Below are 15182 nucleotides of genomic sequence, written 5' to 3'. Positions count from 1 at the left end.
GTGTGTGCGAGTGTCTTTGAGCGTGCCTCCAAACAGTCACACGCCGCGAGTGGCTGTAAAATGTTGGTGCTAATTGGCGACCAAGCGTGTCTCTGTCTCCGGCACGGCGCTTGGGTGGGCAGAATTGTGGATGGTTTTCCAAGTTTTTTCCAAGCAATCCCTGCCTGTCAGGCTGTGGGAGTTCCATCCATTATTGATCACATCCAAGGATGAAAGCAGAAGTGCTCAGTGGGGACTGAGCATCTTTGGCCTCACACACACACAAAAAAGAATCACCACCCTGACTGCCAACTCTGTGCGAAAAGAGACAAGGAATTGTTTTTTTTTAATCAGATTGATCAGTGACTGAGAACCAGACACTTTGAAAAGCAAAAGGTAAACACAGGGATTTTATGTTAAATCACAAATACCGTACACATATTGTTTTGAATCTTTACTCACCCCTACCATTTAGCAGAACAGTCCTCACTGAGATGTCTTGTACCCAGATGATGACATTGTGTTATGCGCTGCTTTGCCAGCCTTGGATGTGGCTCAGCTCTGTGCTGTTCAATGATTCAGCTGTGTAGAATTGACCTCCACCTCACCTTGGCAATACTCCCCAACCAAATGGACGTTTGGCAGCCAGAACACACACTGGATATACAAGCATGTGTGCATGCCAGTGATAACACACACACAACTCATAGAAATACACAGGCACACACATACACTCTGGGAAAGGTTACAATGCTGCTTAAAACAAAGGGGCAGATGGTTGACAGTGATACAGTGCCAGCACTGGCAAGGTGGTTAAAATATGCATTTCTGTTTGTGTGTGTGTCCATATACATGTCTCTGAGGCAGTTTTTACTGGACTAATGTTCAACCAACATCAGTCTGAACTTCTCCCAACAGAATGCAGATCTGTGTATTTGTTTTGGCCCATTAGTGTGTCTCAGTCTTGCGGCAAAGCAGCGTGCTTTGCCAGAAGTTGCTGTAATGTACTTTGAAATTTTATTGCAAGCTATAAACTCAAACACTGCTGGTACTGAATAATCATTTATGAACCATTTTTCAGATATGAGTTTTTTTTTCTTTGATTAGTTCCTATTTGTGTGTGTTTGTGTGTGTGCTGGATGCAAGTTTATAATCAAGTTGTCACTGTGCTGAGTTTAGTTCTAGGAATTCTTCAGTGTTTCCAGGGAGCCACATACACCTCCTGAGGTGTTAGAAATACTAGAGTAACATTTGATGTTTCAATAAAGCAGGTTGATAATCATTAGCTGCACAACACCTTGGAACTACATACTATATAGTTGCATTGAGGTGATACGTTGTTTTTCAGTTTTCATTTATTTTAGTGTTAAACAATAGGCAATACTGATTTAGCATTAGCAGTAACTTTGCTGTAAACTGTGTGAAACAACAGTATAGGTTGATTGCTAGTTCAGAAAAATGGCAGACAGGATAGGCAGATGGATGGAGATGATAACCATATTCCAGGCTCCAGAGGCAGAAAAAAACAATTGGGTTTAACAAAAGATCAGACCCTTAACTTGTTACAAGGTAGACTCTTGATCTACCACCTTGTTGGTAGTTCTTCTGTGGATTGTCTCAATTGCCCAATTCACACCAACGCAGAGGCGAAATGCTGGAGTGTTTTGTTGCACCTCTGAGCCGGCATCAGTGGTTAAAACATAAGTGGCTCCACTGCTGTGCGAGTGAGTCCACACGGTGGAATGCTCCATTGACAGCGATTGACAGACACAGCAGACCATGGATTGTGCAACGCCAGCATGTTCTTTGAAGCATGCACCAAGGCAGCATTGAGCCGACTTCATATTAAGTTTGTGTGAATGTAAAGAGGAAGGCAAAGGCTGAGTAAAAGTCTCTGTGTAAAAGAGGTCAGTGTCTTCTTGCTCTTCTTGTAAGACTATAGTCTGGAGATCAATGCTTTTTGCTGGCCCATCTGTCACAGGAGACCTTGCTCTTCTTGTCATTGGAAATACAATACTTCTTTATGACTCTGGCTGATCACAGGATAAAACAGTTAAAGAGCCTCATACCCTTTCTATTTGCTACATTGATATGAATATTATCAGGTCCAAATAGTGGGGCAATGCTAGATTATACCAGCATCATTCTTGCTCTCATAACAAATTTTAAATACACTGAATAGAATGCATATATAGGTTTATCAACAACAGAGTTTAGAATCATGAAAGTGTTAATGTGTGCACTTTCAAAGGTTTAATTAGTTGAAAACAACCCTCTCCACTACTCTCTCCTCCTGACAAAGTTGTGAGTCTGTCCACTCTATATCATTGCCATATTCAATGGCCATCCAGTCTAATCCATCCCAGGTCGTTAGCCCTGTCTGCAAGGCTAATCATCATCTCCTCTGGCTCAAGTTAGCCAAAGAGAGAGCATCACCAGAATGAGACAGTTAAATATTCATATCCCACTGCAGTGTAATATCCTCCTCAATGATGTTTGAACCTTTTGACCTGAGGTAATCAGTGGTAATCACACGGTCACGCCGAACAGTGATAAATTTGATCTGTAGAGGGTTGAGTCTGATGAGCTTTGGACACTGCTGGGCGCCTGCATCAGGCATAAGCCCAAACCACGATGGTCGCATCCAGCACACCCAACGTGCACGCTCAAAGGCATCGCTCCTGGTGACAGACAGTTCATTTCACCTCCAGGCATGTAGGTATGACATCACTCGATTAATAATGGAGCAATTAATTATGACCTATTAGACTGATGAATTAGATTAGATAGAGAGGAGGAATGTAGCTGTGTGATAATATTACACTGGATACATTAATGACTTCTTGGGGGGAGAGGTGGTGGTAGTGGTGGGGGGTGATGTAGGATGGAATTTATATATGCCAGTTTGGAATGACACACAGTCAGCTATCTAATTATAACAATGATAAATGGTGTTATTGATATGATAATGATTCATTTCCCCAGCACAGTAATATTCTGCTGCTGTAATGTGATTACACTGAACTCTGTGGATGTATAGACTTTGATGTCTCACAGTATGACAGCAGACACCGTCTTAAATGAAAGTTTTATATTGATGACACACTTCATCATGGATCATGGAAACCACTGGTGCATTCAAGGTATCTTTGAAGCAGCCGTATGGATGGTGTTTAATACATAAAGGCATTATGTGGCATTTAAATATGTATGCAGTTGTTCCACTAGTGAAACAAAGATGTCACAGACAATAAGGTTTAACTTGTATGACAGCAAGCAAGTGGATTCATCTTGTGAGTTTGACTTTTCAAATGATATGATATTACTAATCTATAAGTGTGCAAGTTGTGTAATAAAACAAGTATTTATTTGACTGATCCAGCAGAGATACTCCAGTTCATTGCCTAATGATTAACTTTAATCCTAAATGGAGCCGCTGTGTGGAATAAACAGATTTTATGGAGTTAAATATGTATGCTCTCATTGCACTAAAGAAACAAAGGAACTTGCGCTGATGAACTCAAGCACATACTCAGCCCTGTGCTGCATTCCACTGACATCTAGTGTCAGATTCGAGAACTGAGATAACACACTGTCTGACCCTGTGCAGGTGTGTGTCAGTGTACCCCACCTCCCTCCCCTTAGGACACACACACACGTTATCCTCTTCCCCATACATCAGTGTAGCCTTATTGATCTGCTCGATATGACCTTGAATGATCAGACAAGTGGAAGCGGCACGTTGGAATGAAAGCCATCCATTCCCTCTGTCCGCTAACTGCTGCTGCTGTAATGACTTGAGGGAAGACGGGGAGGCAAAGAAGCCCATTGAGATGAAGTCCTGAACCAGTCAGCTCTGCAGCAGCCTTATGTCATGGCCAGCCTCCCCTCCAGGCACAGTCTGTTCTGGGTAAAGAAGAAGAAGTGGGTCAGTCTGTCTGAGATGAGATGTGAGCACGGTAATACTGTATATCAGATCATATATACATCGACAGATAGATAGATAGAGCTCGATCCTTAGCAGGATTATGTAAGTGGATTTGTTCCCTGGATAGCCCCTCATCTGAATATAGAATATAATGTATTAAAATGATAATCAGTAAATGAATGATGAAATTTATCCTCTTGGGGCGAAAGATGAAGAGGAGCCATGCTTCAGGGCCTTATGGAAGGAGGCTTCAAGTTGGTAGTGTTTCATCCTCTAACGGGCAGAATCCAAGAGTGTATGTAAAACATTTTCCCCACAGCTCAAACATGACTAAAATTAATAATGATGATTTTAGCCTGATTTTAAATTACTTACATGAAATCTGTGTGTGATGTATAAATGTCAGCCTGTGACTATTTTTATCTACTTTCTATGACAGTTAACAGTGATGTGAAGATTTGAAGCATAAGGATCACTGATATCAGAAAACAATGTGAAGTACAACTTCATGTATATATTAACCCTTTCAATCAGACATTTTGCATGCACCCAACAATAAAAACACTGTACTAATGCCATTTTGGTGTTCTGAGATCCTGAGCCTCTTGAAATATTCAACAATATGACTTATTTCCCTTATCATATTTCAGGACTTTAACCAAAATATAGAGCAGCACCTTACTACAAAAAGGGTACTATTTCGAATCATTAATATGAGTAAACATGGAAAACTAAGAATTGTTTAGATATAATATAACATAATCAACTGTTTATAGAATTTGACCAGACTCTCTCTCTCTCTCTCTCTCTCTCTCTCAGTCACTTCCTTCCTTACTGCCCATCTGACTGTAAGTGTGTGCTGGGTGGGCACAGTGACTTTCTATAGTCAAGAAATAGGATACTATAAGGCCACAACACCCAGCCAACATGCCATCAAACATGCTGCTGTTAGAACGATTGTGAAAACCTGTGGTCAGTTTATAAAAATGATTTAATTCTAAATCAACGGTTCAAATAATGTAATGGTTATGTATACAGAAATGCATATTATTGGAAAACAGTTGTAGATATAGCTCCCAGTGTGTACAATGTGTTTTATTGAATTTTTTCTTATTTTGCTTGTTTTGTCGGTTGTACTTGAGTACTTTTAAATATTTTTCTGAGAAATTCCACCTCTTACCACAAGCAACAAATCAATCAGAGCCCCGGTCAAACTATTTTTCAGTTAAAGTAACTGTCTAAATCTTGAAAAGTATGGACATACTGTGACAGCTTTATATTTCCCCCACACATTCTCTGTCTGGAAATCTAATTATTGTGAGAATAGCACATGCACAGCCTACAGTATTTTAAAAAAACAAGCACAAGTGAAAAGCATAAAGCCCAAAACGAGAATACATTTTAAAAAGGTTTTTTGAGGAAAGGTTATAGCCCATATTGAACAATAATGAGTACGGTCACACCCCGCGTCATGCAGTATGGTCATGCAGGCGCACATCAACACATTCATGCAAACACGCAGACATGTACACACACTCCTCTGCCTCTTCATCATAGGATATGACACCTGACGGCCCATTAGTTCCCAAAGTGCTATTCTATTCTATGAGCTCCTCTCCTTATAGAATATTTAGACTCTGTGTGTTTCTCTCCGCTTGTCAACATGGGATGCATTATTCATGTTAATGTGCCATTATCTGACGCTCTGCGTGATGTAACGCAGCCATTCACCGGCCCCGCACCCACGAGCACATCCAGTGACCTTCTGAACTGTGCACTGCCATCATCCTGCCTGCAGCGCTGCAGCAGCTCCTCTTCACATAATACAGAGAGGTAGTGGAAATTTGTACTTTACAGGAGCTTTATTGTGCAATTAAAATGTGTGCTTACTAAAAGCACAGCCATAGTGGAGATAACAAAAGATTTGAGGCTTTAACACAGCTTCGGTGCACACACAACTGTGAGCCTGCAATACCTGCTTTTAAGGAAGAGATAGAGAGCAGCAGAGTGAGTTAAGCAGCTTTTTTATAAGCAATTAAAAAGGGTTGCCAGTATATGAGATAGAGTGATGGATCCTCACTGTGTGTCTGAATTGAAGAGAGATATGAGACATGGCAGAAAAGAGGAAAGGAATTTGTGTTACCAAGCCTTTAGTGCAATTAAAAGATAAGTCAACAGCAGCCTTTATTAGAGATAGAATAACAGAAAGATTTTGAGTCTTAATGTGTCTTTTGTCAAAACATAAAGCTTGTGTTTGAGATGGAAAGAAGAAAAGGAAAATACTTTAACTCTAACAAATGAGTGAAAAGGTAAGCTCACAAAACACATGTTTGAGATGGAGAAAGCAGCACAGTGAATTTATAGGTCTCTGCTTTTCTTTTGATTTAAAATAGAAAACAAAATGTCACTCACATAGCTTGACTTACCTTTAGTTTACTAAAACTAAAGGCACTAACAAATAATCCAGGACAGTGTCTATGGTGGGTTGAATATGGTGATTGAGCATGCAGAATTTCTGACTTTGCCCTCAGGAGTCTGTGTCTCAAGTAACCCTGATGTTGCCATTTTTCATCTGCCATCATGATGAGTCCAACATGTTCAGTTTTAAGGACTTAAATATCAACCTCATGTTGCAGTTTCCTGGTGAGGATGGGCTAAAATGCATCTCACATTCATAAGCTGTTTTGTTACATTTCCCCTTGTGTACTTATTAAAGATATACACTGTGCAGCCACAACATTAAAACCACTGACAGGTGAATCGCACTGAATGACAGGTGAATAACATTGATTGTCTTAAAATGGCACCTGTCAAGGGGGGAAATATGCTAGGCAGCAGGAGAGCAGTCAGTTCTTGAAATTGATGTATTGTAGCAGGAAAAGTGGTCTGACTAATGTTGACATGATGATGGCTGTGATGAGATGAGAGCATTTGCATCAGAAGGTTTTGTGGGGTGTACCTGGTGTGCTGAAGCTATACTTAAAATGGTCCAAAGAAGGCCTCCTCATGGACACTAAAGCCTTAATGCTGCTTATGTGGAAGTGTATCACAAACAAGATGTCAGAGCAACGTTAGTCCCTCTGTGTGTGTGTGTCAGAGCTGCTTTTCATTTTTAATGCCTTACATTGTTTTAATATGTCTTTGAAGTTGCTGGTAAATATTGTTATTGTTCCCTTTGGATGTAACTGACTGAGCTGTTTGCCTGAGCTGTTTTTTTTTATAATAATGTTTTTGCATTCAAATGCTGTGTTTTAAACTAAAGTAAAAAGAAATTCAGCGCAGGATGAACAAACTGTGTCAATGTCTCTAAATCTCGATTAGCACCCCACTAACCTGCCAACTTGTCAAAAGTGTCTTCTAATACATGCTGGGACAACGGCCATCTTTCCCTGCCACCCCAAAAAGGATTAGACAGGTGGAGAAAATGAAATGCTGAAACTGCCTTCTCACTCATCAAACCTAAATACTGGGGCTTTGGAAAATGCGGTGCCCTTTCTTTTTGACGAGCCAATAAATGAAAGGCTTTTCACTACTAATTAACATGATTGCTTCGATGTTCCATGATATTGACAGTGGCTTTATAGGCTAGTGTGGGTTGATGCACAGGTTATTTTTGAGATACCAGACAAGCACAATGCATAATTTATCACACTAAAGAATAACCCTTCCAAGCTGGTGAATAAAGGAAGTAATAAGGGCAGCAAGGCGTGCAGCTGAAATGACTGATAATGCTTTACAACAGCTTCTAAATACAGCAGATGGGGGGGACCTGTTTGCACATCATCTTAAAGGAAAGTGTAATTATCTATCAGCCAATCAACACCTAGCATTCACTTCCTGTGCCTGACCTTGCTGGACTTGTAACCATGGAAATTTTTTTCTCTCTCTCGCTCTCTCTCTGGTAAGAACACAGCGTGTGTAGAGAGATGAACAACAAACAAGAGCAGGGTTCCATGTCTTTTTCTATCACCGGGGCACCTTGGAAACAGTCTCGTCCTGCCTTTTATGGTCACCATACTGTGTCCAATAAGAAATATGCAGGGATGATGAAGCACCAACTCCCCCATACACAAACATACAGACTCATTCAGCCTGGTAGCAAATGTTCTTCTCACATTCAGTTTGGATAAATATGTGAAAATGACAGTATTTGTTTTCTTTTCTTTGGGGATCTGTTATGACAGTCTGCATAAATAATGCATCCTCAGGAAACACTGAAATATTTACAGAACATATATTATCTGGCTGTGGATTGAGTTTGTGTGCATGTGTGCGTGCGTGAGGTTGTTTCTTTTACCATTATTTCAGGAACAGTCCGTGCCTTAAAGTGAAAGCTTTAATGAGAGCTACTGCTTAGTTTGTGTTCCCAGAGGCATTATCAGCCATTGACAGCTGGCTGAATGCAGCACTCACTTTAAGTACAGTATCCTGTCAAGATTGGAATTTGATGGACAGAGTTATACAGAAACTCACCTTAGCTTACAGCATTTATCTCAGTGTTGGTGAATAGTTAAAAGGAATCTATGAAACTGAAAGAGTGCTGCACAGTGAAAGAGACTTTTTTTTTACCCTGTACTGAAATAGACAGTGATAACTCAATGAAAGAGTTTTGTGAGTTCTTTACTTTTTTAAAGACAAAAACTTTACAAATATTATGGTATTAATGTAATATTAATAAAAACACTTACATATAAATACTCAAGGCCAGACGTGTATTGTTAGAAGGTAAAGCATAGGGAGATAAATTATGCATATTGTGACACATGGATAAGCTATTCAGTTCGATTAATAATGTGGAATGTTTGAACTTGGTTTCTGCAGTCACAACATCAGTGTTTGTGCAGTCATCTTCTGGCTTAGACTCTGTGTTTGAAGACCAGTCACCAACATGATCCATGACATGATCAGCAAATGCAATCTCACAGAGCTGGGCATATCCATGCAGTTATCCACAACAAAAAAAATAAACTAAAATCCTGTAACATGCATTCTCTATTAACTGGCAGTGGTTGACCACCTTTTCCTGGACTACAAATTGGTCTCAGGAACTGTCTTAAAAAGTGGCACTGTTTCTGCACCAATTTGTAGTCATTGACCACTTTCAAGCAAGACCGATAAAAAAAACCTAGAGTCACCTAGAGTCTCTTTTTGCATTTTTTTTTGCATGCAATCAATAGAAAATCCTTTAAATTTTTTAAGCTAGTATAACATAAAATGACCCAGATCATCACATTCAGGGTTCATGTTTGTCTGAAGGTCAGAGTATGCCTTGTCACGTTAAAAGGAAGAGTGAGCTTTCAGTAAGGTTCAAAATCAGGTCATTAAAAAAAAGTTTGAAGCAATTCAAAAGCACCTTTGGCCAAAGGCCTTCAGACAAACAGACTGTAAACAGATAGCATCTAGACAGGTGCAGGATGAGCTGGGGGGTAAAGAGTCAGACAGCTCATCCCAGCTGAGCTGACAAAAGGGCTGGACCTTGACTGTGAGAAATATAGAGAAGGTCTTAGTTCTTTAGGTCTGGAGTGAATCTGAGGCAGCACACCAAAAATGAGTATAGGCAGACTAATACTTCAATCTCCCGTGGTGTTTAATTTAAACATTTTTCCTACATTTGTGTAAAAAATAATCACCTGAGGAACACAATTAAAATTTTATTGATTGAATCCAGTTTAATTTGTGATAATTTTAAATGAATTTGAGCCTTTCTGGTTAAGGCCAATGCAAGCATTAAATTACACGTTAGTCCATCTGTTTAAATGTATTATATATGGCACAATATATAAGCATAATGTCCTTGTTGCAGCTGCTGGTAGTGGAGCTATTTTGAACTTTAAAGTATATACATCTGAGTGAGCGGAAAGCAGGAAAAATAAGTGATACAAATCTTCTTTGAGACACTGATATTTGAATATATATGAAGATTTAGAGGAAATGCTTCTCAGTGGAGCTGTTTACAGCTCAAAGACATCTGAATGTGACACCTGACAATACGCTGCTGCAATAATAATCTCTGTTATCTGACAGATTTAACTATAAGAACAAAGTGCTTTGAGTAGAGGAGACAGGTCATGCGTTAACAGATGTCACATATCATTAAGACTTTGTATGTTTTGTTTTGCTTTTTTTCCTCCACGCGCATGCTCAGTGTGTCCCCTCAGCTGATTCGCATCAGCAACACCGTTGGGGAGCCACCGGTCCGACGGCACATGGATCTCCTTTGAGAAGTTCCGGCCAGGAGGGGTAAGACCGAGTCCTTCACCGCTTAAAACAGAGTGAGGAGGCAGCTGTTGAGGAGACAGATGAGAGCAGCGAAAGCGAATAGCTGTAGACTGAGAAAAGTGCGAAGAGGCAGGCTGCACGGCCGCGATGACTCACTGCTGTCTAGTGCTGGCGGGTATTTTGTGTCTGTGCTAAGATGAAATGACTACCATGCCCGATTTTCCTGCCTGATTATGTGAGATGCAACCAATAGTATACAGAAACCCGACGGTTTATGTGAGCATTTAACGGCTTTGACATGAAATACCTTGCATTAGCACGGGGCTATAGAGACAGCATGTAGCTGCCTTATGATTCAATGAAAAAGTGATGAAGCATTATGAACGGATAGGTAGGGCAACTTTCCAGGACCATGGACAGCTCTCAGCCCTGACCTGAGAGATAGCTGAGGTCAGGATGCTCTCTGGGATTAGATAGATATAGAAAATGTTAAACTTACAATGTGTGTGTCTAGGGCCAACGGATAAGTTTTTAAACACACTTTTTTTTCAATGTGTATGCGGGAATTAAATTTGACTGGCACATGCAGGCCTCCCCTTACTGTTGATACTGATGGTTAAGTCGCATGGGCTTTTCACTGCCTCACCCTTTCTGGAGGCTCGCAGTAGGCCAGAGGTTTTTCTTATTTCAAGGGGAGAAGAAAATATCAACCCATAATAGAGCAAACCAAACAAAACATTTTACCTATTTCACAGATCTTTCCAGAAACAAATTCTAATACCAGAAAGTGTATATCTTCTAGAAAAATGGACTTTGAGTGAATTGTTGGGGTACATCCTAACTAACACTTATTGTGATGTTAAATATAAATGGCAGCTGTGTAATTGTGTCATTTAACAAACAAAACAGTATATATATATATATATATATATATATATATGGCACTTGAATTCATATAAATTCAGACATTGACTTTCAGTAGTATTCTCACTGGCCTGCTGGTGCAACAGGAAGTATCTACGCCTACTGTTTCATCCATTATATTCCATTTGTTACTATATCAGGGTCTTTGAAAGTACCGTACTCAGCCAGTAAGAAATATTTAGTAAGTTGTGGACCTCTCATTTTATTGTGGATTCATAAATCTAATTGTGCTGAATTCACCATAAACACCACCAGAAAGATCAGGTCATTTTCTTTATGATGGAAATGGAACCCAGAGTAAAATAAACGTTCCATTAAAATAGACCTCTAAAGGCCGACAAAGCAACACTCATGCAGCATATAAACTCAAAAAACCCAAATAAATTGCATTTGGTTATTTAGATCATTTATTCTGTTTAAGGTAATGTTTTGGCAGTTTTCTTCCCACTGAATGTGTGCACAAAGTTGACGCATGAAATTGGCTTACTGTAATGATTTTAATAACTCATTGAGCAACAAAAAGAACTCAGTCTGTAAGGAACAGACTGAGATCAGAAACAGTTAGATGGCAAAGAATGAAATAAATCAACCAAACAGCCCTAGGAGAATAACAACAGAGGGACATGAATACAGTGCGCACACTCTTGCATATGTGTGACTCATCCGTGGGTGGTGATAGAGTCACCTCAGGGCCGCTGTAGCCGTCAATCGTTCACATGCAGCAGCAGTAACTGGGGCAGCCTGACGACACGGGCCAGGATTTATGACGAGCCTCGGTGGGGAGGGAGGCTTTTATTGAGGGAAATCCATATTCAGCATATAAACAATGTTTGTGTTACCAGCCAAGCAGTTGATACTCACACATATCAATTTGTTCAGAACTACGGCTGTGTAGTAACCTGATTACAGTGTGATATTGTACATTTACTGTAGGTGTACAAGGTGTGCGATGGCGCTGTGCTCTCAGGCCTGTGTTTCTGGCTCTGGAGGAGAATCCTCCAGCAGTGAGGTGAGTTCCAGTTTTATTGGTGATCATCTAGTTTAATTCCATATTTCTTTTATTCTTACGACCAAATGTCATTGTAAGTAAGTACATACAGTGTACCATTACCACTAACCGCAGGAAGTTTGTTTTACAGTCCACAGACTCACTCCATTATAAAAGCTCTCACTCAAAGTAACACTCAGCTAGAACTGACTTGGGGGAAGACTTAAATTGTCCCATTTAATTTGGTTGCTCTTTTCACTGCATTCTTCCAGGCTGGTTCTAGCTGTCTTCAGTTTGGGGTGCGGTCATATCTGCACCACTTCTATCAGGAGTGCTCATCCTCCATGTGGGAGAGAGACCCGGAGGACCGAGGGTTCGTCCAGAGCCAGAGGTCCGCCCTATGGTGGAACTCAGCTGTCTGGAAGGTAAAGCTGCACCCCTCCACGCACACAGACATTTTGGAACGGATAAAAACTAACCTCTGTTTTATGCTCTTCCCCTGGTTCTGCATTTATAATGCTGTTATTATGGCTGACTGTCTTAAATTGGATCCATTATTAGACCATACTGCATTAATCAATTGTATTGATTTACAGTGTGAGACTGTTAATTTACTCCTGTCTCAACTAAACACATGCAGATGTAGCCAGACATAGCAGGTGTACACATTTTTATCGTACATTTGTTTTTAGCTTTTTGAAAACGTTTTCTCTCAAATTGAACTGCTAATGGCAACACACTGATGTGCATGTCACTGCCAACCCCTCGTTGGCCTGAGGAGCTCTGCATACAGAGATGTGCTACCTCCATGACATATGGTGTCTTCTGCTGGTAGATTATACCTGCCAGCAATGAGCTACAGCAGTGGGTAGTAGGAGTGAATTTTAGAAGAAAGAAAATCTTCCTTGTAGGATATTGCATGCAGTGCATTTTAAACCGTCTCTACATGATGAAGTACAGGCAGTGGTGTGGTGGTATTTGTAAAGGCAAAGGTTTACATGCAAGCTTCCTGCCCATTTGGCACCTTGGATATTTTTGCTTTACAAACAACAAAGTGACCTTTCCTAACAAGAAGTGAAGAGCACCAAATAAATAGGGGCACCTACAAAACAAAAAGACCAAGTCTGTACAAACAACCACTTCAGCTGTTTTTGTTTCTCTGCCCCCAGGTGTCCTTGGCCCTGGGTCTCCTGATCCTGACTGCAGGTATTGCCACGCTGTCAGTCGGCTTCTCCACTCCCCACAAAATTGAGTCATTCGGAGAGGGAGACCTGTTTTTCGTGGACACCCAGGCCATCAGCTTTAACAAGGGGCTGCACCTTAGCGCCACAGCCGGGATCGGGCTCTCCTGCCTCGGGTCTGCTATGGCTGCAATGGGGGTTGTTGTTTGGATCCTTCCCAGAGCCAACTTGAAAGAGAGGTTGTCCCATAGACCGGGGGAAGGGGAATGGAAGGGGGAGTTGGGGTCAAAGTGGAGGGGATTTAGGGATCTGGGGGATGTGGTCACTAAGCCGCCTGGGCCAGAGGAGGTGAAGATGCCCTTCTCCTTGTCCAAAGTGGAAAATGTGCAACCCTCTTCTTAGAAAAAAGAAAAGTTTCTAGCTGAGCTACTAGGTGTGCAGGCTTTTGGTCTTAGTTGCATTTGCATGGTCTTGCTATTGTTTTTTTTTCTTTCTGTTTGATAGAACATGTCACTTTAACCCGCATCTACAATGTGCTTTAAAACATTTAACAGCACTGTCAATTTGTAAATGAATGAAACCTAAAAAATGAGACCTTCCATGATTATCTCAATTGTCTATTGCATCCTGTGGACTGGGGAATTCAACAAATTATTCATTATAATATAGCAAAATACTGAGTGGACACTATCAACCTTCAGGGCTCATCTGGTTGCTAAATTGGCTAACTTGCCATTTAAATATTATCTCTGTTGCTTGGTGAGATAAAAAAAGGATCTGGAGTTTATTGCCTCATAAAATTAGGGGATAATTTTACAACAGGCTAGATAATTTACTAATCAGATTAGCCTTAGTAGTTTAAATAAATTGCCATTCTCCACAGTATTTGGTAGTGATAACATTAGGCAATAAGCAAGGTAGGCAAAACCCTACATACTGGTTTTATACGTTTTGGTATAACTTACATGATATGATAATCAAGTAGCTTGGGCTGTTTTGTCAGCTGCTGAGTGCAATTCACTTAAAACTTGTTTCTTTAGGCTTTAAAAAAAAGTTTAAAATGGTCCCCAAGACTTAAGCCTAACACCTTGTAGCTCTCTTAAAGACCTTGCTGTGCAGCTTTGAGTCATAGCTGTTGACCATAGACTGTGTTTGTGCAGTGAACTTAAAAAAAAGTACACAGTAATGCCTCAGGAAGAGAGCAGAACTGAAGTGACAGACGTGTGTGATTTTTCCCTTCCACTCTGTAGTGTTGTATTTTTTATCTGTTGTTTTTTATATAGTGGCAGCATCAGGTTTCAAATGTTAGACAGGGTGGTATTATTGCATGAATCACATGTAAAACCTGTGTCTGTTCGTGTACAAGGAAAGTGACTTGCAGCCGAGGTTATAGATTAATAGAAACAAATCTGTATCTAGACTTTCACATGTCTACAATAATGCTCATGATGTGAATGCATGTCGAGTCACGTGCACTCTAACTCACCCACACACATGCACAAATTTGTACTCCATTGACAGTATCACCTATTTTTCCCCACTGTAATCTGGCTGTAATTGTCTGCAATCTGTGTATCCAGGCAACAGTTGGGCTTCAAGTGCTCTATTTTGAACTCCGAACAATGACTCTTTTCTGATTGGTCTCTCATTTCCCCTCTCTAGATTTTTACACCAATCAGATGCATTGTTTACAGGCATTACACAGTGGTGGGAAATAGGTGATGAAGTGCTGAGGTGAGAGAAATTTGCACTGGCACCTCAGAGGCCACCTCTCTGATTAGGTCCTCCAATTTTTTATAATAGCAGTTATAATAGAATGTACAAGTAAGAGAGAAGAAAAAATAGCATAACCATTTAATGACACTGGTTTCACTGTGTGTAACTGTTTTTTGTTCTATTGTGTTATTGGTTATATACAGATAATTAAGAAAGGTGAGGTTAAGTGTCATCAGTGCAAAGCAAA

At 40.3% G+C, this 15182-nt stretch overlaps 1 protein-coding gene across 1 annotated transcript; it reads left to right on the top strand.

Moving 5' to 3' along the window:
* Positions 1-10047: 10047 nt before the first annotated feature.
* nrsn1l (neurensin 1-like) lies at positions 10048-15182 on the top strand. Its single transcript, XM_028399430.1, has 4 exons — positions 10048-10147; positions 11984-12059; positions 12311-12463; positions 13208-15182. The coding sequence occupies exons 2-4, from the start codon at positions 12000-12002 to the stop codon at positions 13619-13621; spliced, it is 627 nt and encodes a 208-aa protein (XP_028255231.1). The 5' UTR covers positions 10048-10147; positions 11984-11999; the 3' UTR covers positions 13622-15182.

Source organism: Parambassis ranga, chromosome 2, assembly GCF_900634625.1.
Source record: "Parambassis ranga chromosome 2, fParRan2.1, whole genome shotgun sequence".
NCBI lineage: Eukaryota > Metazoa > Chordata > Actinopteri > Ambassidae > Parambassis > Parambassis ranga.
This window is presented reverse-complemented; position numbering and strand designations above follow the sequence as displayed.